This window comes from Pleurodeles waltl, chromosome 2_2, assembly GCF_031143425.1.
Source record: "Pleurodeles waltl isolate 20211129_DDA chromosome 2_2, aPleWal1.hap1.20221129, whole genome shotgun sequence".
Taxonomy (NCBI): domain Eukaryota; kingdom Metazoa; phylum Chordata; class Amphibia; order Caudata; family Salamandridae; genus Pleurodeles; species Pleurodeles waltl.
The window spans coordinates 111,344,069-111,368,628 of NC_090439.1; the positions used below are offsets into that span (position 1 = coordinate 111,344,069).

General features: G+C 42.1%; 1 protein-coding gene across 4 annotated transcripts in view; it reads right to left on the reverse strand.

Annotated features, from left to right (window-relative positions):
- The window catches only part of PHLPP1 (PH domain and leucine rich repeat protein phosphatase 1), a 604,801-nt gene that overhangs the window by 10,645 nt on the left and 569,596 nt on the right, over window positions 1-24,560 (reverse strand). For all 4 annotated transcript variants that reach the window (XM_069219488.1, XM_069219487.1, XM_069219486.1 and 1 more), the window contains exons 15-16: window positions 21,016-21,210; window positions 19,531-19,759 (exon numbers count right to left, since the gene is read on the reverse strand). In XM_069219488.1, the coding sequence (XP_069075589.1) occupies window positions 19,531-19,759; window positions 21,016-21,210 (424 nt within the window). The remainder of the gene's footprint in view (window positions 1-19,530; window positions 19,760-21,015; window positions 21,211-24,560) is intronic.

A 24,560-nucleotide genomic window follows, 5' to 3' on the forward strand; every position in this document is an offset into this window, starting at 1 on the left:
GTGAGAGCTCAATTTGGGTGGGTGAGTCTCAGCTGAATCCAGCAGATGGCACATGTCTGCCATGTATAAGTTGAACTAAAGCTAAGCTCATATACACAACCTTTCTTCAAATCTGAACTGTTATGGATCTTTGCAGACAGGGATTCATTTGCTCATATTTTCACTCTTACCGGGTTGATATGTAGAGAAGTGTTATCGCTCTCAGCTGTTGATCCGGGATGTTCCAAAGAGCTAGTTTTTGCCAGATTAGTTTTCTATTCACATGATCAAAATCTGCACTAAGTCTAATGAAATTGTTTCATAAAGGATGTTTTTTTGCTTTTGAATTGTCAATTAAGATGGCAAAGCTGACTAGGATATTGGCGGTTCTTGCTGACAGGATAAATACGAAGTGATTTAAGGGTAATAAATCATGATTGTTTTCCCAAACCTCAAAGACTCTCAGCAGCAACTTTGCAAACTATGTAGCCCCTGTGTCTACCAGAGCTATTAGTCAGTAATATCTTGGATCTAAGATGGCTGCTTTATGTAAACTGGACGCAGAATTGAGCTGTGTCGGGAATCTGGAATAGTCATAGTAGTCAAGCAATGAGAAAATAAGCATTGTAAAGTTTGAATCCAGTATTCTTTATCAAGCTTAAACAGTGTGGCTGATATTCCGTTTGGCCCTTGTGAGCTGCTGAACTGACTGTGATGTAGTCTCCTACTAACTCCGGCCTTTAGTTCAGTGTGTGGAAAGTCATCTGTTTTGAAGTCAATCTGCTCTTCTAAAGGGCTTGAGGAATCCCCATACACTTTAGAAATTTATTCTGTCCAAGCGTCAGGCAGAACATTACTGCCTTGTGTTAACGTCTTTGGATTAACTTTCCAAATTGATAATTTGCCAACATTTTCATTGATTACTTGTGGTGACAACGTATAGCTCTAAGAAGTCCCTTTCTATTTGTGTCCTTCTGGCTTTTCAAATTAGTTTTGTAACCTTTACATAATTCCTTACCCGTTTGTGCAATGACTTTGTTTACTGGGTCATTTGTTAATTTTCTTAGTTCCTTGTATTAAAGGGTAAAGAGTATGCCTCAAGGTTTGGTTGTACCATCTATTAGCTTTCTAGGGGGCTAGCATGTATTTGTATTGCTGCTTCCCCACTGTGATGTGTTAATGAAAACTGTATCTTTTCCCAAATGACAATTCTATTTGCTGTTGGCATTAAGTGGGTCGGTAAAATTTATTGTTTTCACTATTCATATTGTGTCTCAGCTTTAGAATTCCAGCATAATATTTTACTGAATAGTTTGTTGTTACTTTGACCTACAGCTATTACTGTATCCAGGTAAGGATTTGTATCAGCAAGGGTATTTGTGGAAAATGATCACTTTTATAATGGTTTACAATGGAAATGCTTGTGACTTGGGAGAAGACTGATCAGGAAACAAAGGTGTAATTCAAGACTACAGAGCAATTGGTCGTATAATAAGCATGTGAAATAGGTTGGTCACTGATAAAGCATATGTTTAAAGCAAGCTCTAGGACGGACAGCACGTGTTCTTCATTGGTGTTGCTGTAAACTTGTGGTTTGCAGTAGTATCTCTGACAATATTTTCCATGTGATACTGAGCACCCCTAACCAAAGATTTGTCTAGGTTAAAATGAAAGTCTCCTATAACTGTGCAATTCTTGTGCTGTAGTTTCAGTTCCATCAGGCTAGTGATGATGACACTGATGTTTTGTTTCTTTAGTATGGATGATGGGTTTATGTACAGAGTGATTAATAATAATAGAGAGTTGCCGATCTGATGCCCAATTCTATTAAGATCCATAACAATGATGAATAATCAATATTTATTTTATCTGCTTGAAAAATGTAGCAGCTCTTATTCAGTTCGCAAGATCCCACCATGCGTGGACTTTTCTGTTGGTTCTCTGTGCTGGGGTGTGATTTTTTTCTTTATATTACTGATTTTCTGTATTCAACAGTACAACAAAGACGTAGAGCTGCAAGTCACAAGCTCTATAGGCTATCAGTTCAAAGTTATATAAAAAAAACAGCTACATGATCTCTTGGGGGCTGCCCGGGGTTGTTATTGGTAGAAGTAAAACTTCTTCACTGGACAACAAACATGCACTCACTGGTGATTGTAAATGACAGTTGTGACGCATGGGTTACTGAACTGTACACTAGGCTTACCAAAACAGATGTCTTTTGCTACCAATAGCGCCACCCTTGGAACAAAGTACATTCCACCATCTCACTTCTGCCATACACAGATAATTTAAGATCTACTGAAGATTTTGCCAACTGGGAGACAAATAGGCACTAAGTTACATGCATGTAAAAATCTAGTCAGAAGCTGTAACCCATGAATAAGTCCAACGCAGTTTAATTCACGTTGAAGGGGAAACACGGTCTGTGTAACATTTCCTCAAAATGCAGCTTACTATGGGATGGCAATGTGGTGGCAGTTAATTTGGGAACAGAAGAGATCTGGACTAACAAACGTTCTTAATGTGCACCAACAGAGTTTCTAAAGTCACACCACTTCATGCGCTTACACTTAAATGAAACGACAGAAGGTTACATGGCTTGGCTACCTCCAGCATCGCGCGTCACTGCTACAGTTCTCTCCACCTTTGGATGTAGCAGTAAGATGCAAGGCATTGGTCAGATAACTATTAGATCCATATGGAGAGAGCTCCACGAGACCCACCAACACCATACAGGCCTCGTTCACATACAGTCAAACGACCACGGACTCTGGTCAGCAACTGTCCCAAAACCATAAGGGGTACACTGATCCTGAAGGACCACTCATGTGCTAATAAAATAAACTAGATAAGTGAACCTAACAGAATTCTTATAAAGGTTTTATAAATACTTGGCTCTCACTTTAGTTATGAAAGGGTTTCCTAAAATGTTTTAACAAGATACTAGGTGGGTATATATTGAAAATGTCACTTACCCAGTGTACATCTGTTCATGGCATGTTCCGCTGCAGATTCACATGCTGTGCATACGTCTGCCATCTAGTGTTGGGCTCGGAGTGTTACAAGTTGTTTTTCTTCAAAGAAGTGTTTTTGTGTCACGGGATTGCGTGACTCCTCCTCTTCTGCTCCATTGCGCATGGGCATCGACTCCATGTTAGACTGTTTTCCCGCAGAGGGTAAGGTAGGATTGATAGAGTATAAAGAAAAGAGATGCCCATGCAAATGGAATATATATATATATATATATATATACACATTTGTACAAGTGTTTGTTTAACTTAAACGGCTACAGGCTTCCGGGGAGCTGTGAGGGTGCATGTGAATCTGCAGCTGAACATGCCATGAACAGATGTACACTGGGTAAGTGACATTTTCCGTTCAATGGCATGTGTAGCTGCAGATACACATGCTGTGCATAGACTAAAAGCAGTTGTTCCTCCCATAAAAGCAATGGTTAGCCTGTAGGAGTTGAAGTTGTTTGAAATTATTTTCTTAGTACAGCTTGACCTACTGTGGCTTGCTGCGCTGCTGAAACATCTACACAATAATGTTTAGTAAATGTATGTGGTGTTGACCAAGTAGCTGCTTTACATATTTCAGCCACCAGTATATTTCCTAAGAAGGCCACTGTAGCCCCTTTTTTCATTGTGGAATGTGCTTTAGGTGCAACTAAGAGTTGTCTTTTAGCTTTAAGGTAACATGTTTGAATGCATTTTACTATCCATCTTGCTAAATGTTGTTTTGAAATGGGGTTACCAGTATAAAGGTTTCTGGAAGGCCACGAATAACTGTTTAGTTTTTCTGAATGATTTTGTTCTATCTATGTAATACATTAAAGCTCTTTTAATATCTAATGTATGCAGGGCTCTCTCTGCCACAGAATCTGGCTGTGGAAAGAAGACTGGTAGTTCCACTGTTTGATTGATATGAAAATGTGATACTACTATTGGAAGAAATTTAGGGTTACTTCGTAGTACGATTTTATGTTTATGTACTTGTATGAATGTTTTTTGAATTGTGAAAGCTCGAATGTCACTAACTCTTCGCAATGAATTAATTGCGACTAGGAAGGTGACTTTCCATGTCAAGAATTGTATCTGACATGAGTGCATAGGTTCAAATGGTGGGCCCATAAGTCGCGTGAGCACTATGTTTAGATTCCACAAAGGCACTGGAGGTGTTCTAGGTGGGATGATGCGTTTTAACCCTTCCATGAAGGCTTTGATAACAGGAACTCTAAATAAAGAGCTGTACTGTATATTTTGCAAATATGTGGAAATTGCAGTGAGATGTATTTTTATGGATGAAAAAGCTAAATTTGATTTTTGCAAATGAAGCAAATAGCATACAATATATTGTATTGATGCTGAAAGAGGGGTAATTTGTTTAGATTGACAGTAATATACAAATCTTTTCCATTTGTTGGCATAGCACTGCCTGGTAGTGGGTTTTCTTGCTTGCTTAATTACTTCCATACATTGAGTTGGTAGTTGTAGATACCCAAATTCTATGACCTCAGGAGCCCAATCGCTAGATTGAGTGTGTTGGGATTTGGATGCTTGGTCTGCCCTTTGTTTTGTGTCAACAGATCTGGTCTGTTTGGGAGTTTGGTGTGTGGTACTACTGACAGGTCTAGTAGTGTTGTGTACCACAGTTGACGTGCCAACGTTGACACTATGAGTATCAGATTGAGCGTGTTTTGACACAGTTTGTTGACTAGAAATGGAATGAGTAGGAGAGGCGGACAAGCGTAAGCAAATATCCCTGACCAGCTGATCCATACAGCATTGCCCTTGGATAGGGGATGTGGATATCTGGATGCAAAGGTTTGGCATTTTGCATTTTCGCTGGTGGCGAACAGATCTATGTCTGGTGTTCCCCATTGTTGAAAGTATTGTTGAAGTACTTGAGGGTGAATCGCCCACTTGTGTGTTTGTTAATGATTTCTGCTGAGAACATCTGCCAATTGGTTGTGTATCCCTGGAATGTATTGTGCTACCAGGAGAATTTTGTTGTGGATTGCCCATTGCCAATTGTTTTAGGCCGGGAGGGAGAGTTGGGACGAATGTGTCCCTCCTTGTTTGTTTAGGTAATACATTGTTGTCATGTTGTCTGTTTTGATAAGGATATTCTTGTGAGTGAGAAGAGGCTGAAAAGCTTTGAGTGCTAGGAAGACAGATAACAACTCTAAGTGATTTATGTGCAGCTGTTTGTGTTCGGCCTCCCATTGTCCTAGGATGTTATGATTGTTGAGATGAGCTCCCCAGCCAATCATTGATGCATCTGTTGCAAGTATGGTCCGAGGCACAGGGTCTTGAAATGGCCGCCCTTTGTTTAGGTTTGTGGAATTCCACCACTGAAGGGACCTGTATGTTTGGTGGTCTATCAACACTAGATCTTGAAGTTGACCCTGTGCCTGTGACCATTGCTGTGCAAGGCACTGTTGCAAGGGCTGCATATTTAGTCTAGTGTGTGGAACCATCGCAATACAGGATGCCATCATGCCCAATACTTTCATGACGAATTTGACAGTGTACTGTTGGCCTGTCTGTATTTGTGCTAATATATTGTGAAATGCTTGTATTCTTTGCGGATTTGGGCTTGCCAGCGCTTTGAGTATTTAGTGTCGCCCCTAACTACTGTTGAATTTGCGCAGGTTGTAGTTGTGACTTTTGGTAGTTTATGGAAATCCCTAGGGTGTGCAGGGTTTGTATGACATAATGCGCATGGTTTTGACACTGTGTGTGACTGATTTTATTAGCCAATCGTCCAGATGTGGAATGACATGAATGTGTTGCCTTCTTAGGTAGGCTGCGACTACCGCCAGGCATTTTGTGAATACCCTGGGAGCTGTTATTATTCAGAAGGGTAACACTTTGAACTGATAATGCTTTCCTTGAATGACAAACCTGAGATATTTTCTGTGCGCTGGATGGGTGGGTATGTGAAAATACGCATATTTGAGGTCTAATGTTGCCATGAAATTGTGTTCTTGAAGTAGTGGGATAACATCCTGTAGTGTCTCCATGTGAAAGTGTTCTGACCGGATGTAAAGATTGAGGGTTCTGAGATCTAATATTGGCCTTAAGGTTCCGTCCTTTTTGGGAATGAGGAAATACAGTGAGTAAACTCCCGTCCCTATTTGATTTTGTGGCACAGCTTCCTATTGCTCGTTTGAGTAATAGAGATTTGACTTCTTGCAACAGAGTGATAAGGTCTGTGGACAGATTGTGTGGTTTTGGTGGAATATTTGGTGGCGTTTGTGTCAATTCTATGCAATAGCCATTGCAGATAATTGATAATATCCAGCTGTCTGTGGTAATGTGTAGCCAATTGCTGTGGAACTGTTGCAGTCTTCCCCCCACAGGTGAGGTGTGAATTGGGAAGGAATGGCACTAGTCACTGCTTAGTTTGTTGTGAGGCTTGTTTTGATGTTTGATATTTTCCCCTGCCTCTGGGGTACTGGCCTCTATAAGTGCTCTCGAAACCACCTCGTTGGTATTGAGGTTGGTAGGCCGACTTTGGCTGTGAGGCGGATGCCTCGGCAATTTGGGCTCTAAATCCACCTCTATATTGGGGTTTACGAAAGGATCCCCTGTATTGCTTGGTATATAGAGCACCCATGGCCTTTGGCAATGTCTGAATCTTTTTTGATCTTTTCAATTGCCGTGTCAACCTCTGGGCCGAAAAGTTGTTTTTGGTTGAACGGCATATTGAGCACTGCCTGTTGTATCTCAGACTTGAATCCTGAAGACCTAAGCCATGCATGTCTCCTTATGGTTACAGCAGTGTTGATGGTTCTGGCTGCTGTGTCTGCAGAGTCTAGGGCTGACCTGATCTGATATTGGTGATGGCTTGCCTTTCCTCTACTATCTGTTGTGTCCTTTTTTTCTGTTCCTTGTGGAGATGTTGAATTATGTCTTTCATCTCATCCCTGTGAGCCCCGTCGTATCTAGCCAACAATGCCTGAGAGCTGGCTATTCTCTACTGGTTGGCTGCCTGAGATGCCACCCTTTTCCTCGCAGCATGAAACTTCCTACTCTCTTTGTCTGGTGGGGGTGCATCACCTGATGGCTGCAAACTTGCTCTCTATCTTGCTGCGCTTACGACTACCGAGTCTGGAGGTAACTGTTGGGTGATATAGACAGGATCAGAAGGAGGTGGCTTGTATTTATTTTTCACCCTAGGAGTAATTATCCTTGCTTTTAATGGCTCCTTGACTATCTGGTCAGCATGTTTTAACATGCCGGGGAGCACAGGAAGCGAATGATAAGTTGCATGTGTAGAGGAGAGTGTATTAAAAAGGAAATCATCCTCTAATGGCTCAGTATGCATGGCAACATTGTGAAATGATGCCGCCCTAGCTATGACTTGAGTGTAGCCCGTACTATCCTCTGGTGGTGAAGGCTTAGAGGGATAGCAATCCGGGTTGTCTGGAATGGGGTCTGGAGTGTGCTGGTGACTGCATAGGTGTAGGAACTAGTAGGGGGAGAGATATGTAAATGTGGAGAGTGAGGAGGAGAAGAAAATTGAGGAGGTGGAGGTTTCTCCTTTGTTCTTGGCACTTTAGCTGGAGGCTGTGTAGAGTCCAATTCCTCTTGAAAGGCTAATTTCCTCTTTGGTTTTGGAGGAGGTGTGGTTAAACTTCTGCCAGACTCTTTATGGGAGTGAATCCTGGCTTGCCTTTCATCCATTGCCTCTATTTGTGAGTCCTCCTCAGTAGCTTTATGGCTTTCTTTAAGTACTAGTGAAAGTCCATGCTCCTCAGTGTAAATAGGCTTTTACGGCTCCGACGCTGGTTTTTTCGGTATGGAACAAGTCGGTGTTGAGGATGGCCTCAGCTCTGAAAACGTTTTTCGAGATTTCGACTCGAAAGAGCGATGTTTGTTCGGGTCGGAGACAGAGCTTCGGCTCGAGTCCGATGGCTTGGGAGGAGTGGCCTTTTTCGGTGCCAAAGTTGTGGGTTGGTCACCGAAGGTCTTTTTTCGGGTCGAGCCATGGCCTTCCGGTAGTGGCGTCCCCCAAGGCTGTATGTTTTGGCTTGGCTGGGACAGAGGCAGGCGTACTCATGTGCTGTCCTGCCGTGACTCTTCTGTCCTCCTCGGACTCCTGCTCGGAGTCGGATCCTTGAACGGAGACAGCAGTCTGCATGATCTCCTCCTCTTCGACGTCGAGACGTTCGGTGCTTTTGGATGCCATTTCGAGTCTCCATGCTCTTCTGTCTCAGTGCGTTTTCTTGGATCGGAAGGATCTGCAAGCCTTGCAATTTTATTCCCGATGGTCTGGGGGAAGGCAGACATTACAGACGAGATGTTGGTCCATGTAAGGGAATTTAGCGTGGCACCGAGGACAAAAGCAGAATGGAGTCCGGCCCATGAGGCTTCCACGCGGTCGGCCAGACTAGGCCCGAGTTGGGCGCGGGCGAGTAAAGATATTTGATCCAACAGTACCGATGTGTCGATAGAAGGTGTGACGCGATCAAAACAATACCGACGAGAAATAGAGTTTTTAAACTTTTCTGACTCGAGCTATCAGAGCGAAAGGAAACACGTCCGAACCCGATGGCGGAAAGAAAACAATCTAACATGGAGTCGATGCCCATGCGCAATGGAGCCGAGGAGGAGGAGTCACTCGATCCCGTGATTCGAAAACACTTCTTCGAAGAAAAACAACTTGTAACACTCCGAGCCCAACACTAGATGGCAGACATATGCACAGCATGCGTATCTGCAGTTACACATGCCATCGAACATATATATACAGCAGGAAAGGCACCCTGACCTACCATCCTTTTGGTCATAACTACAACGGGCACAAATAGCTGCATTTCAGGCACACCAATTATAGATCAATTGATGCAATGTTACTTTAAAGAAAATGCTAGGGTTAAAAGTGGAAACGCGGCATAACAGTGGTCTGCAAGTGAAGGGGTTTTTCCATTTTGTTTACAGCCAAAGCACATTGTTACAGCACTAAGCCTGAGGCTTTCGACTTGAAATTCTATTCTGAAAGTGAGTTTTGAGGAATCCTTTGTAAGCAGTAATACTTAAAACTGTGATACCACGTTTAATACCTGGTTTAAAAGGAATGTACATGCTGTGCATTATTCTGCCCCCAACTGCCTCTACAAATATAGCATATGGACCCCTCATTCAGGTACATGCTCCAAAATGGCAGACAGAAATGAATACTCTTCTTCACACCTAACATGGCACTGTTAAACATTGCGTCAAGGGGTGTTCTAATGTATTGAGGAGATAGGATGACTAAATCCTGCACCTATATTCAGCATACTTTAAGACATCAATGAACTGGATTGGTCCAGAACTTGCACTACCCGATAGCGTTGTGAGACCATGATTGCTAAATCTTCGCTGTATAAATCTACAGTAACATAATGCATGCGATCGTGAAGTTCTGGTCTCCGCTTAGCAATGCCATGTTGTAATCATTCAATCCCATATGGCTGCTCCTTGAATGGTTGTTTGTATTCTGCTTGTTTCTAGCAACCCTTCAGTTCTCCATCCTGTGCTCTTACTTTCAGACTTCGAGACGCACTATGCCTCCTTCCAGCCTTGGTATCATGAATGCATTGTGTGTGTGTGGAACTGAATGACTTCAGGGATTGAAGGGAACTCCAGATCTACAATGAGTGCCTACCCTACTTGTCCCACTTAAAATACAAAGCGCAGTCCAAGTGCTCTATAAATTTATACCCCAATTAAAGGGGTGGATCAGTCAGTCTGAGCCATCAATGTGGCGTATGCTGTACATGAATCACATATGTGGCAGGCGTACAGTACACTATAAGCATGAGAACCAGATTTATGCTATATTTACAGTATATGCTAGGAGCATGAGAAGTGTTAACATGGCAGGGGTGATCTAAGTTATGAGCTCAGCACTTGAACACCAGCTTTTATCCTCGTTCTTGCTGTACTACATTCAACTACTGCAAAAAAAAGCTATCATTTTGCTCGCAAAAAAAAAAGAACAAAAACAGGTTGCTATAAGTTTCGAATTTAAACCGTAAATATTATGAACTGTGATGCAAAGTTATCACATCTGGTATGCGAAGCCTGCTACAAGGTAAGACTCCTTGGGTGTTTTTTGTTTACCAAGTTCATTTCACCACTATAGCTGTATAACTAGTGGCATCTTTTTAACAACTAACAGCAGAGCCTGTGGGTTTGGAATTGGTAACTAGGCTTTTAACTTTGGGACTTTATTAAAAATATATTTTTGCAGATCTTTATCAGAGGAACATAAAAATGGCGGCTGTGCATACATAGTTTTGTGCATGCACTGGTTGCCAGCTTTGAATTTGTTTTTAATAAAGATTGACGCAAACATTTCAAGCTGGCCGCTGATGCCAGGAGATGCCCAGGCAGCTGTCTGGGGATGGGGTGAAAGTTCATTCATTGGCAAAGCAGCAGCAGGCAGTGTGAACACATGTAATGCAGCACACTGGAAGCAGTCGCGGGGGTCTGGTAGAAGCATCAAAGTTGAAAACAAGGGGAGAAAAGAAGGGAAGAAAAAAAAGAAATCCAAATACAGCTGCCTCACAAGTTCGTGGGGTTGAAAGGGATTACTTTCTATGGGGGTGACTAAATTGTGATTTGGCAGAATACCATTACTCAGAGAAAGGAAACAAATTAAGTTGGGCTAACCCACTGCCTCCTATGTGGGGGGGGTGAAGGCAAGATATGAATAACCTGTGACCAAACGGATGAAGTGAGCTGGCTGAAACTTACTATATTATATTAAATATATATTTTATTTTGAAGATTGCAAATATCGGAAAGATTACTGGGTTTTTCTGCACTTGTTGTTCAAAAGGGCTTGACATAAAATAAAACTAGGGCGATCTTGTCATGCAGAATATTAATGTCCTGTATCTGGAAGGGACATGTTGTATGCGTCCCTTCCTAATACCAAATTGGTATCTTATGCATCAATGAAATCTGTGAAATCTGGCTGCAAAAAAAAAAAAAAAAAAAAACATTCATATTTTATCAACACCTCAAAGAAGGTTGTAATGCATTCACTAAAAGGGAAGAGCTACCCTCTCCTTTATGAATGAAAAAAAAGGTTTGTAGAGTCAGCTGTGGTGTGGAAAGCTGGGGTGGCGTGGCAGGCAAAATAATGATGAATTAAACCCAGATCTGTGACTGGGGGTGAAAATGTTTGAAAAGTCCATCATTTTATTTTGTGATGTTGTCTGGAAAGCACTGACAACTCCTAGTAAAAAAAAGTCTATGTCCTCCATGGAAAATGAGCTGTATTATAAAAAAACTAGTTTATTTTACTAACAAGCAATAACAGAAATAGTGGACTGCTGACCAAAGCAGGTCACCATCCATGTGACGTCCTCCAATCATAGTGAATTTCAAGTTGTGACCTACCTCATTAATATATAAGAGGCAGGAAGGATTCCAAAAGACTGATTAGTGATTTTAAGATCCGACCTGTTAGTACATAGTCTGATTCCTAAAATACTTTACTGGTCTTAAAAATGCTGGTGGGATATTTCAACCAGTGTTTTGTGACCCATAAATAGTACAAATGCTCCCTTATCCTTGGCATGCAGCTTCTTTTCGTTTAATTAAAATTCAAATGCACTTGCATGTAAACCTAAAGTAATTTCAACACCAAATATGCAATCTGTGATACCATTACAGCGTTGTAAAGGCAAGTTAAGTAAATTAATTGGAAAACACTGTAGCACTAAGAATGGCAACAACTAGTTGTGGTGTACCCTGGAGTGGTCACCAATGAACTTTTGGAAAAGCCCTTAATGTCACTGGCACCCAACAACCATTTTAAGACCTGAATTGTGGTTTTGATTTTTTAAAGGTTCAAATTTACTGGTGAACCAGTGCCTTCTTTAGAATTGTCCAAGGGAGCCTTTTACTTTAGGGCTTAATGTCCTGGGCCCATCAGCTGCTGTGAAGAATTCTAGAGATAGTGTGGGGGTGACCTGCTGGAGACAGAGGTTAAAAAAAAAAACTAACCAGGATATGGTCTTCTAGGGCATGTCCTAAATGCAACTATAAAAGTCGATATAAGGGCAACAAGTTAGGGAAGCTACCACACTGGCTGAAAAAGGAGAAGAAAGGTAGCTGACTGTCTAGGAGCATTCAGGGTCCAGGGGAAACTACTCACAGACCCTCAAGCTATTTCCTGAGAATATGCCACCTTATCGCCAAGAACTATACATCCCACAAAGTACTGTGTGTTGCAAGACACTATCAACTTTCCTAGCTGACCTTCCTACAGCTATGTTCTATGATACAGACAGGGATCCACAGATCATTCCCTATCTGTAGATGAAGTGTCCAGAGCAACTGGTCAGATGCAGTCAGGTAGGACGAATGAGATGATCGGAACCATTAGGTTTTTGGCAGAACGCTTCAAGATGCTCCAGTCTCCTCACCCATCACCTGCATGAGATGTATACTGCAACTAAACAGCAGGTGTCTTGCTCCAAGATGTGGGAAAGGGGGCGATTAGTGCAGTGTCAAAGACTGGATTCACATCTTATGAATGAAAGTTGTATCACCAATCTCCCTTATCAAAACAGAATCCAAGATCTTGGTAAATCTACGATAAGGTCACCCAGTCTCTTATATGGGCCATCAGAGTTTCTTTATGTCACAGAGATCTGCAAGTCACAACATTGAGCATCAGTATAATGCACGGAACCTTTGCTCTTAAGCTAAACAACTCGCTGCAATCCATTCAAATTATTTTGAGAAGGATTTCACAAGTAAGCCTGGGATTATCTATATAAGATCCTTCCCACATGAACTTAGGCCTAGCATGTATTGCCAAGTCTTCCCGTTACACAGGGAACCACAGACAGACATGTGTGAACAAAATGATTTTGGAGCCCTTTATCACTAGGAGGGGCACCTGACCGGTAAGTCAACTCTGCTCTTTGCAATGGCGGTCGAACCTCTGGTGAAGTGCCACATAGACAAGGGTATTAGACACTTTAGGTAGGCTCTGGGCTTGTAAGACCTTGTATCACTGTGCATTTGATAATCTTCTTTACCTGATCATGCTGAATCAAATAGACATGCACGCTAAGAAGATACTGAAAGCACTTGGAATGTACACAAGAGTCCTTTTTTTTTTATTTGAGGTTGGTGCACCAAATGGATTATTTACAAAGAGTCAATGAATTCCTGAATACAAGAGAGTATACAAAAACAGTTGGACAATGTACAATTAACTATTATCAGAAGATGCAATATGACAAAAATGGCAATCCTGCTTATCCTTTTAGAGCTATTCCCCTGGAGCGAACGCACAAATTATTCAGTAAGGTAGAGGAAATAAGTGGAAGCTTTATTTGGGGCTATAAGCAGCCGTTTGTACAACTTTAGAATGCATGTGTGAATCACGCATATCTTTACACCACTTAAGATAAGTATAGTTAAGGGTAGTTAAACTATACACCCACTTCTAGATTTTTTCTTCTTCTTTGGGGGTTGGGGGACCCCCGTAAAACCTCCCCCAACCTACCCCCACACTTTTTTAATTTTTAATTACATTTTCTTTATTGTTGTTGGGTAACTCCCCAAGCCCCCTTTAAGACCCTATACCTCTACCCATCCCTCAACCATAAAGATACATTTACCACTCTATGCTCCTACCAATCCCTAAGCCATTAAAAACCCTTACCACCCAATATCCTACCCACCCTCTAAACCCTAAAAATACTCTTACCACCCTATACACCAACCCACCCAAAACCCTAAAAGTACCCATACTACACTATACCCCTAAACATTATACACACTCTTACCTTAACTATACTTACCTTGCATGATAAAGCCATATGCATGGAAAAGGCTTGCATGTTAAAGGCATATGGATGGTCAAGCCATATGCGTGGTGAACGCTTATGCGAGGTAAATGCATGTGCGTGGTGAAAGATGTTTCCTCACAAATGGTTCATTAAGATAAATTCAATATGCAGAAGCTTTTTTGGGGGCTATAAGCAACCAAGAATGGTCCTGAAATTCATTAAGCTGTTGATAAAGGGGGACGGTGGTTACTGAATTTTCAGTATTATTATTACGCTGCAGCTGTAAAAACATATGAAAGTATTGCTGCAAGGGTCTGACCCAGGGCTAAGCATGCCCTCATCCATATATAAGTTATACTTGGACAAGGATGGTTAGGGAGCATTTTTTAAGACAAATTATTTTAATTACTATAAAAGAGTGTGTTTTAAGATACTGTTGCGTGGTGGTAAATTGTGGATTAGGTGGAGAAAGCTATTTCAAGTTAAGAAATATAATAGGTATTCTCCACCATGGTAATCCAAATTATTGCCTGCAGTTTTAAGCAATAATTATTGTAGTGCTTGGAAAACTGTCATTATGAATACACTTGGGGCATTTTTAACAATGAGATACTTAATTCATTTGAAAGACTTCAAGGAGAGTACGCCTTGTCAATCCTTTTACAAGTATTTACAGATTAGAGATTTTATTGGCTAAATTGTTATAAAAGATTTATAACTAAGGTTGAATTACTTCATGCAATTAACTACCGCAATAGAATCAGATTATTATAAATTGTTTTGGGACCTGGAGGAAAATAATTTTATAAGGCAAAATTAAATTTGGGAGAAAGGGCTAAAGTTGAACTCAGAATAATACATATAAAAGAAACCATTAGGCAAAGCAGTCAATTATTGTCAGCAAATGTCTATAAACACGAGATTCCAAGTGAACTGGGCAAAGTTTAATGTGTTCCCAGTGTCAAGTTTAAATAGCATGGTGCTATGGGAACTGCACTCTGTACTGATGCTAATAGTATGATGGATTTAAATATCTGGGAATGCACATTACAAAGACCAAATCACGGGTGTGGGAAGGCAACATCACCCCATTATTTAATGCTCTCAAAAGGGAGTTTTTATCGGGGAAACCTGCCATTTTCGCTTTAGGGAAGCATGGTAAAGAGCAAAATGGTGCAGCTTGCCAGAGCCCTTTACATCTGCTTAAATATCCATATAGAAAGTCCACCTCTTCTACTGACATGTATGTTGAGAAAATTCATATAGCGGAATAAGCGCAACAGACATCTCCCAATATCGAGCCTTGCAACTAACAATGATCAACAACTGGCTTTTAGGCCATAACTCTGATCCGATATACAGAAATGAGTGGAGGCCACTGTGCAAGAAAACTCCACTATGTGTATGTAAGGCGGCCTCTAGATACTATTCTCACAGTCATTAGGGTGGTCCATCGGATGTGGACAGATCGTCTGCAAACGGGAGCGAAAACTGGCATATAATGAGATTTTGTACCAATATCTCTGAGACGTCAAGTGCAAGAGTGTGACTTTATGCATAGTGTCAGGCTGTAAGATTGTCGAGAAGTTTTGGGATAGAGGTGGTGGTTCCCTCAAATTATTCTTACCCCCCTTCTCAATGTTCCAGATGACATACCAATAGATATGATGTGGCCTGGGCTTAGTACTGACCAAAAGAGGGGTGCCCAAAACTGCAGAGCTACAGATACCCTGAGCCTAGCGAAATGGAAAATAAGACTTGACCACTGTATGATTTAACATCTGAAAATGTATGCATCATAACACCAGAAAACGTAAGGGGCTATGGAAGAAGAAACACTGTTGTCTGTGATAAACTACAAAAGCTGTATCTCATTAATACAAGATATTTACAATGTGTTAGAACACCGAATACTTCAAGAAACGCCAGTGGTTTATTTTGTAATATAACCTTGGTATATTTTGAACTGAAATTAAAATGGTTAAAAACAAATGTTGATATTTTCGGAAATGTAAGGGAAAGGAAGATACCTGCAATAATTCCAAACCCTTAATCCAGCCAGTGGAACTGGACCTCAGCCTGTGGCATAGGTAAGTCGACCCTCTAGCAGGCCTTACAGCACTAAGGCAGGGTGCTCTATACCACAAGTGAGAGCATAGCTGAACGAGCAATATGCCACTACTGTGTCTAAGTCCATTCTGAGACATTGTAAGTGCAGTGTGGCCATATTAAGTACATGGGCTGGGAGTTTCTCATTACAAACTCCACAGTTCCATGATGGCTTCACTGAAGGCTGGGACGTTTGGTATCAAACCTCTCAGCACAATAAACCCACACTGATGCCAGTGTTGGACTTATTGTAAAATGCACATAGAGGTCATCTTAGAGATGCCTCCTATATTTCACCAAACCCTTTAGTGTGAGGCAGACCGGTCTTTGCCAGCCTGCTACTAGTAGACAAGTTTCTGACCCCCTGGGGTGGGAGCCTTAGTGCATCACTGGGGTCAGGAACAAAGCCTGCTCTGGTTGGAGGTGCTCACACCTCCTCCCTTCAGGAACTGCAACACTTAGCAGTGAACCTCAAAGGCTCAGGTCTCCTGTTACAGTGCCCCAGGTCTCCCTCCCTCTCCCCCGGATCAAGTCCCACTTTTGGCAGTCGGTGCAGCAGGAAAAGTAGGAAAAACAAGGCGGAGTGACCCCTGCAGCAAGGACCACCACTAAGGTGACCAGAGCAGAAGTGACCCTCCCCCCCCACACTCCTTGCAGAATCCTCTTGGTTTGGAGGAGAGTGACCAATAGGGATAGGAATGTGCTCCCCTCCCCAAAGGGAGTGGGCCACCCTCAGGACAGTAGACATAGCCCTTTGACCCCTGAACCTTACTCTTCAGATTCCTGGGGACCTCAAAAAGAAGAAGAACTGAAGAGAAGCACCAGGAGTGAAAACTCCAGTCGACAACTGGCTTGGCACCAGCCCTACCCAGTCTGCCTGCAGCTTCAAGACTCCTGCTAGAAAAAGGCAAGTCCTGCCCACTTTGCACCCGACGCCCTTGGCCTGAGTCCTGGTGGCCTGCTGGTCCAGAGAAGGAACCCAGGCAATTCCCACCTCAGTCCACCCTGGGCTGACCCCTCCTGGCCAACACAACACCACCTGCAGCCTAAATCCGGAGGACTCCCCTAAAGCGACTGGATCCAACGAAGATTCCCGACGCCCAAAGGTACCCCCTTGCACCTGCAGCCCCCTGGCCGTGGGGAATGCGACAGACAATCCAGGAACATCCAGCGGGCGCCTCTCCTACTTGTCCAGCCTTTAGTTTTCTGCAGCCAACTCCCTGGACCTAGCCTGCAGCATCTTTGTGACCCCCTGGGGTCCCCCATTGAAAAGGATTGGGCGCTTGATGCTGTGTTTGCACCCTGCAACCGGCTGCCCTAGTGTTGCTGAGGATATGTTTTTGGTGCTGGCCTGTGGTCTCCCCCCTTTGCTCATCTAAACCCCCCCAGGTCTGTGACCTAAAGTCGCGGGTACTTACCTGCAACCGGTTTCTTTCCAAGTGCCCCCAGTCCTCATAGGATTCAACTGAAAACCAGACACGGACTTTGACCTCTGCACTCAGCCAGCCCCGTGTTGCTGGTGGTGCACTTTTAGGGTCAACTTGACCTTTGACCTATGGACATCCAAACCCCCAAAGACTGGGATCATGAGTCGAGTACTTACCTGTTAACTGTGCTAACACTTTTCCTCCCCCAGGACTGCATTAGTTCCTATGAAAAATTGCACTAAGTGTCTACTTTTGAAATTGAAAAGTGTTACTTGTAAACTGTTTTATCTGCAAAACCCAAACAAAGTAAACTTGATATATAAGCTTGATACAAACTTACAACTGGACTTACCTACAACATAGATCATTTTGGTTCTAGAAATACATTTTCGCTATATAAAAACCCAGGCCTGGAGTTAGTCATTGATTGTCTGTTTCTTTTCTTGACTGTGTGTGTACAACAAATGCTTTCCACTACCCTCTGATAAGCCTAACTGCTTGATCACACTCCCACAAACGAGAGCATTAGTATTATCTACTTTAGCCTCTGAGGAACCACTGGACTATGTCGCCCTATACCTCGTTTTGATATAGTCTGTAGGACTTCAGTCAGCTGTCTCTTACGGTTTGCTTTCCTTGCCAGTGCGGCTTCTCCCACAGGGCTATCTACCAGCTAGTTTTCCAGACAAAGATACTAAAGGACTGAGGCTTCAGTGTCCTAGGCGTAGTCTTGACATTGAATGAGGATGATACAACACAGGCTCACTATGATATGCCATCGACAAGCTCGGCTGGAGAGCTTCATCTGAGAGGGAGGTGAACAGAAACAGTTTCTGGGGCCTAATACTTATAATTTTCTCAGGAGCAGCTGCAGGATGTCTGGGTCAATGAAAATGTGTGTCTAAACTGAAAGCCCTAAGATACCACCAATTCACTGTGAGGTAAGTCTTCCTAAGCATTTCTATAAATAAGGCCATGGGGTAAGGCCAGAATAAAATATTCTACACCATTAGACGAGACACTCAAAGAAAAGTCTCTTTCTGCTCAACTCAAAGAGGATGCTACAGACGGCCATTGGGATGTTGGCTGGGCCTTGCATGACTCACACTTCCTAAAAAGTGTGTGTGACATTCTCCAGGCAGATCCAGAAGCAGATATGCCTGGGCAGTCAAAGAGAATCGGATCTGTCTTTATGCTTTCCGACACTGCTCTGGCCTTGATGTAATTTGCATTGAGACACCAGACTAAGATGCAACTGCCACGGGGTTTCTGAGGTATAGCACTGGTGTCTTTTGTAAGGATAGGAAAGCTGGAATGAACTTAACCATTGTGCAAGAAACCACTTTTTGTGCTGGACACAACCTGTCTTTGAACTTGGCACCATTCATATACCACTATCATACAGTCTATAGAGACACATTCCTGGGAAAGCGAGGGTCCCATTTACCGTAGGGATTTCAGTCAGTCAGTAGACATCCCTCTCAAGGCTATCAGAAAACAAAAAAGAGGACTCTGCCCATGCCAGTCAATTGACTGTTGCCACCAATCAACCTTAGCCAGGCAACTTAACAGAAATCACCCTCCTTCATTGGTGAAAGCACACTACGTACCCGCAGAGAACTAAGTAACACTCTGCTGACACTGCTGCAACAAATTGATGTATGTTACCTAGTGGCTTGTCATTCAAGTCCGACTACCACAACAAAAGACGGGCCAGAATTAACAAAGCGTACACAGCAACCCTCACATATTCCATTGGAGTCAAAGCCCTGCAAACTGTGATATTTAGCACAAAAAGAATATGTAGGATGTGTGTGGCTCCACATCCAGGACCCACCTAGCTCCATCTCATCAGATGTAATGGAGTGAGGAAAAGTTCAAATCGGAGACATCGTCATCATATAGGAAAGTAGGACAGCTGAAAGCACCCAAGATCAGAGCTTTTAACACTACAGCAGGGCCTCAAGTAAGCTGAATGAATAAACCCAGAAACATAGCTATGTACTTTCAGCTTTTCCCAAAAAACAATCAGAGATATTCTTTCGGTTGCATGAAATAATGATTTTAAAACTATTAATGTGCAGGAATCTGGAATTCCATCTGGTTAAAAGGAAAACCTGTTCTTCATTGAACACATTTTTCATTCATAGAATGCAAACGCTTCTAATTTTGTTTCTGTACAGCATTCTTACTCACCTCTGTGACAATAGCCTTGTGCTCTTTTATCCTCTTCATTTCTTCTTCACAGTTCACTGTGTATGCCTTGGACAGTGGCAGTGGCTTTCCGTTTCTACACAGAACTGTTCTGCACTTTCCTACGTTTGCAGAGGTCAGAGTGAAGCAGCCGCCAGGGTCCAGGGGGTCGTGCTTTATGTGGCACAGCACTGCTGAGCCACCGAGCTTCTGTCCCGCGGTGCCAAGCTTCCTGCCGGGACAAGGTATGTTTCAAAAGCGAGCTCTGCACAGTACCAGACAAAGAAAGTACACAAGCTGCAAGGAAAGTTCGAAGGCAGTACAACAAAGCAATAGCAGGACGAACCAACAACAAAGGGAGACAGAGGTAGGGGTAATGCAATGCACCACTGTGTGTTTTAAGAAGGAGGAGGGATGGAAAATATCTAATTAAGTGAAGAAGTCGAAACATTTCGAGATCTTTAGTTTTCTCAAAGCCTTTCAATTTTATACCATGCTGGAATATGGAAGCCTTCTATTACCATGCTGCAAAGGTGAGTAGTTTGCCAATATTAACAAAACCATAAGGTGACATTATTGGACATGACCAATACCAACCATGTTACAGACATAAAAAGAAGAACATTTTGCTGTCGGAGAAAAGCTATCTTGAAGATGCCACTTGCACATTGTGCTACAGACACATACTTCTGGTATTTTCTGTCACCGAGCGTACTTCGCATTACCAAGACAGCTTTTTTTCATACAGGGAATGTTTATTGAAAACAGCAAGTTAAATATTGTGTATTACAACTCACACAGTGATTTTACAACACCTCTTTCCAATGCTACACTAACAGACTATATGGCACACAATGTTTGTGTTTACATATTTATACCTGAATTCTGACTAAGAACAATGATCAAGTTGGAAGGTGTTGACTATTCAAAAAAGCGTGCTATGCTTAAAGACTAGCTTTTAAGAAGGAAATTACATTAAAGAATCGATTTTTTATTCTTCCCACTGAGTGAAATCACACTATATATTAAAAATAGTTCACAGATATATATATAAAAAATAATTCACAGATAGGACATCGTTTCTGTAAATATTGGTTTATAAACCACTGCTGTTTGTGCAAGTGCTGTAGTTAAACATGTCATATATTCTTATCTGTTTATTAGGTTAGATTATCTAGTTTAAAGGAATATGTAAAGCTCCTAAACTAGGGGATGGAAAGGGTCAAAACATTTTTCAAACCACCACTCTAAGCCTTTGTTCACTTCGATTTTGGACGGGGTCAGGAGTAAGTCCAACCTTTTGAATTGAATTGCCAAATATAAGAATATCCATTCAGAGTGATGCAACCGCCTGGTGCGAAGAACGATACAAAGGTTACTTATTCTGCCTAAAACAAGCAACTTCAAATGAGGACGCGCTTGTCATGCTGCTAACACAGAGGGAGGGTGGTAAGTAATCTGGGTTCAAAAGATGCTCAGGAAGGTCACCTCTGCATCACGAGGAAGGTGTTGGTCATGTATTCCTCCTCACTCTTGGTCTTCTGCAGCTCGTCGGCCAGGATGTCGCTCATGGTGCACTGGAGGAGATGGGGCACTTCCACATTGCGGTCACCGTCAAAGACGCCATATAGCGCCTCCCGGTTATCACAGAAGTTGTTCGCAGACAGGGCGGCCACACACAATCTGTGGGAAAAAAACACAGAAAAAGGTAGCAGAGAGGTTTTGTCACACAGAGGGGTCGAATTTTCTCTCACGACAACAACAACCAAGTCAAGTGAATCTGTTCAGGCCACATAACGGAGCCACGTTTAACCACAATCTATTTGTGTTCGAGGATTGCTTCCCTTTAAACTACATCAGTTCCCATGATCGGAATCGCATCCTTCACAATAATAAGCCACTGCAGCCCCATGCGAGTTCTTTCACACCCCTTAATGTCTGGAAACCGAGATAAGCAGCATATCACAGCAAAATAAATGAGCTAGCTTCGTGGATTAAGATAAGGGCACACTGATGTTAACTGAAACCCCTTTAGCCCGAAAACTAGGCAGGAATAATTAAACGACTTTACACATTAACCTACTGGTGGTGCAATCAACCCCCTGCACTGCTTACATTAGTTGCCCTCCCCCAAGTTTGTAAAACGACCAAGTTCTGTATTTTTCCCTTCAGTATGAAATAAATGGAGAATGTTTCCTGTAGGTGCAAATTTTTCGTGCCTTCGCGCACTTGGCAGGCATGAAAAACAGAAATGGATTTCAAAGTGACCTTTCTACACTTAACCTTGTACTCTGTGGCAAATTAAGAGACCTTTCTACTTCCAACAAAAGTTCACCCTTTGCCAATGATTAACGGATGTTCAGACTATCACCCCAAGCCACAATGTAAATGGACCATCACTACCGAGAGTAAAGTAATACCCCCAAAAATAAATTGGCGATTCTCCATGTTGCGAGGACTTCACCGTGTGCACTTTACCTGGCCCCACGCGTTAGCACTATTTCTCTGGGAGGTTAAAATACAGTTAAACATTTTTAAAGCCCTAGACAGCAAGTAGCATATGTTCACTTAGTAAACCACATCTCCTAATTATCACAAAGCCTGCACATCCATGATGGTCTTCAAGGAAAAAAAGGAGCTAAAAATAGTCATACGCATGCTTCAAAGTTAACTCTTAAAACTGTCCCACCTATTCAACTAATTTGCTGAAGGCACACAGTCACAAAGGGAAACAAGAAAGCATAACTTGCCGTGGATTCGCACTTGCTGGGTCTCTTCGTCCTACAAAGCTCGTTCCCACACAAAATATGAAGAAATTAACAGGGATCCTCAAAGTCTTAAATCTATGATTAGATATGTCATACCAGCACTCTAAAATCTAAAAACAAAAGGCCTCTTATAACTGGGCTCAACTAGATGAAGCACATTTCTTAAATGTAGAGAAATCCAACACACAACCTGTTTCTCTAGTCTGAAACAACAGCACTTCAAATGCTTTGTAAACTTTGCAAGTACACGAGAGCGAACTGCATATCTGCAGGAGGCCCGACGTGCTTGCAATAAAGCCCAGGGAAATTCCCAGGGCCCACCCAAGTTCAACAGTGCACTAAGATTTTGCGATTTCCACGCATGTAGGCTGCTAGAAGTGTGAAATTAAGCTAACCCATTTGTTTTCATACACTTCTTTTTGAGTTCCAGAAAAAGAACTTCAGTTTTTTTCTGGGCGCTTCTGATGTCATCAAGAGGAACAAGCATTTACAATGCAATGGGCCTTACGTTTGTTCGAGTTAGAGTTATTAGCATTGTTAACTCCTAACTGGACTTTTCTCATCACAAACTGAAAATTAAAAGATAAACAGTTTCACATAAGCGAGCCGACGGCCGCAAACCAAACACAAATGGAAACAGAAGTTAGCTTGCAGTGAAAACATATCGGCAAAAGTGCAATTATCCATGTAACGGCAAAAGTGCAATTATCCATGTAACCGGCAAAAGTGCAATTATCTATGTAACAGGATCATTGTCAAGCAAATCACACTACTGCCCAGCGAGATCGCGCTACCTACAAAACGAAGAAAATGTAGTTCAGAAACCATACGGAAAACATGAAGCCTCGTATGTTTTCAGTAGTTGGCTGGTGCGCTCGAGGAGGGCTAATCATCAGCAAAGACAAGATATATGCATGCCTTTTACTAATCAACTCAGGTGAATTTTAAAAGGCAAGCCCACGAACCAACCAACGTGATGGACGTGGTTACAAACCCATAGAGAGAAAACAGGGACAGAATGCTTTGCACGCTCAAACCTAAACAAAAAAATCAGGCAAATGAAATCTAGAAGTACGGGAATGCAGTTATGCGTCATTGGACTGCTCTCCAGGAAAGCTCTACTATGGGAGATCGAGGAAAAACAAAGTAAATTAAGGAAAATGTTCTCACCAATAAATAATGGTTACCCTGCACTGAAATCAGTTCCATGGGGGATCAACGGCAATAATGTAACGGGCTGTGAATGCTCATCTTGGAGTACTAAAGAAGCTCACAATTTTGGCTGATGCAAACTGCTCTACCCAAATGTGTGGATGTTGTGGCCATCTCCAGAAACCCTCCCATCTGTAGAGCAGTGCTCAAGGATAGAAGTTTCACCAGTATTTGCTTTAAATCAAAACCTGCTCCACTCTCAATAACCTATGCTGGATCGCAATTTATTAAATGTACATTTGTAAACACTTGTGACTGCGTACAGGTGCACAGTAGCAGAGGGACTGAGACATTTGAGTGGAAAGGGTGAGTAGAGCATAAGCGATTTATGCTAGCAGCACTGAAGCAGACAATGGCTCAACAACCTAGGCTAAGAAAGCTCACTGAAGAGCAGAGTTAATTTCTGTCATGAAAAAGCTAGTTCTTCCCTTAAGACAAACAGTGCATTCTACACAAATTGCCAATTTTTGCAAACCTCACTTAGGAGATGTTGGCAGAATTTAAGGACTAAGGAGAACATGCATATTCTTGGAGTTTTGAGTATGATCCATGAATGAATTTGCAGGCTACCTTGGTTTCATTGAGCAGGTGTAATGGGTTTGCTGGGTTTCCTGTCAAGTCCTAGCAGCATTATTTTGAAAATTCTGAAACTGTGAAGCAAATCTTTAACTCAAGGGTTTTGGCACAGAAAGGCTGTTTTGTTTAATTATGGATGCCTTCTTACTGATGTTAATTATAATCAAATAAAGACTCTACTTAAAAGACTATAACTTTGTTCTTTTAGGGATTCCGAATAGTCCAATAGGGTGCACATTTTACAAATCACCTTGAGAAGCGAAGGTGTGGTGCAATGATGTCCAATCAACTGTAAGCATATATGTTTAGGCATGGTATCCCCATCCCAATAATTTGAGTCTGGTATCTGATGAGTTTATTGTTATTGTTAGTTCTACTAAGATACAGAGATAGGCAGAGACCAAACCTTAATCTGCAGCACTCTCAACTTCTGTCTGTATTTAAGTGGGGAACTTGAGTCAAGTATCATTAGTGTAC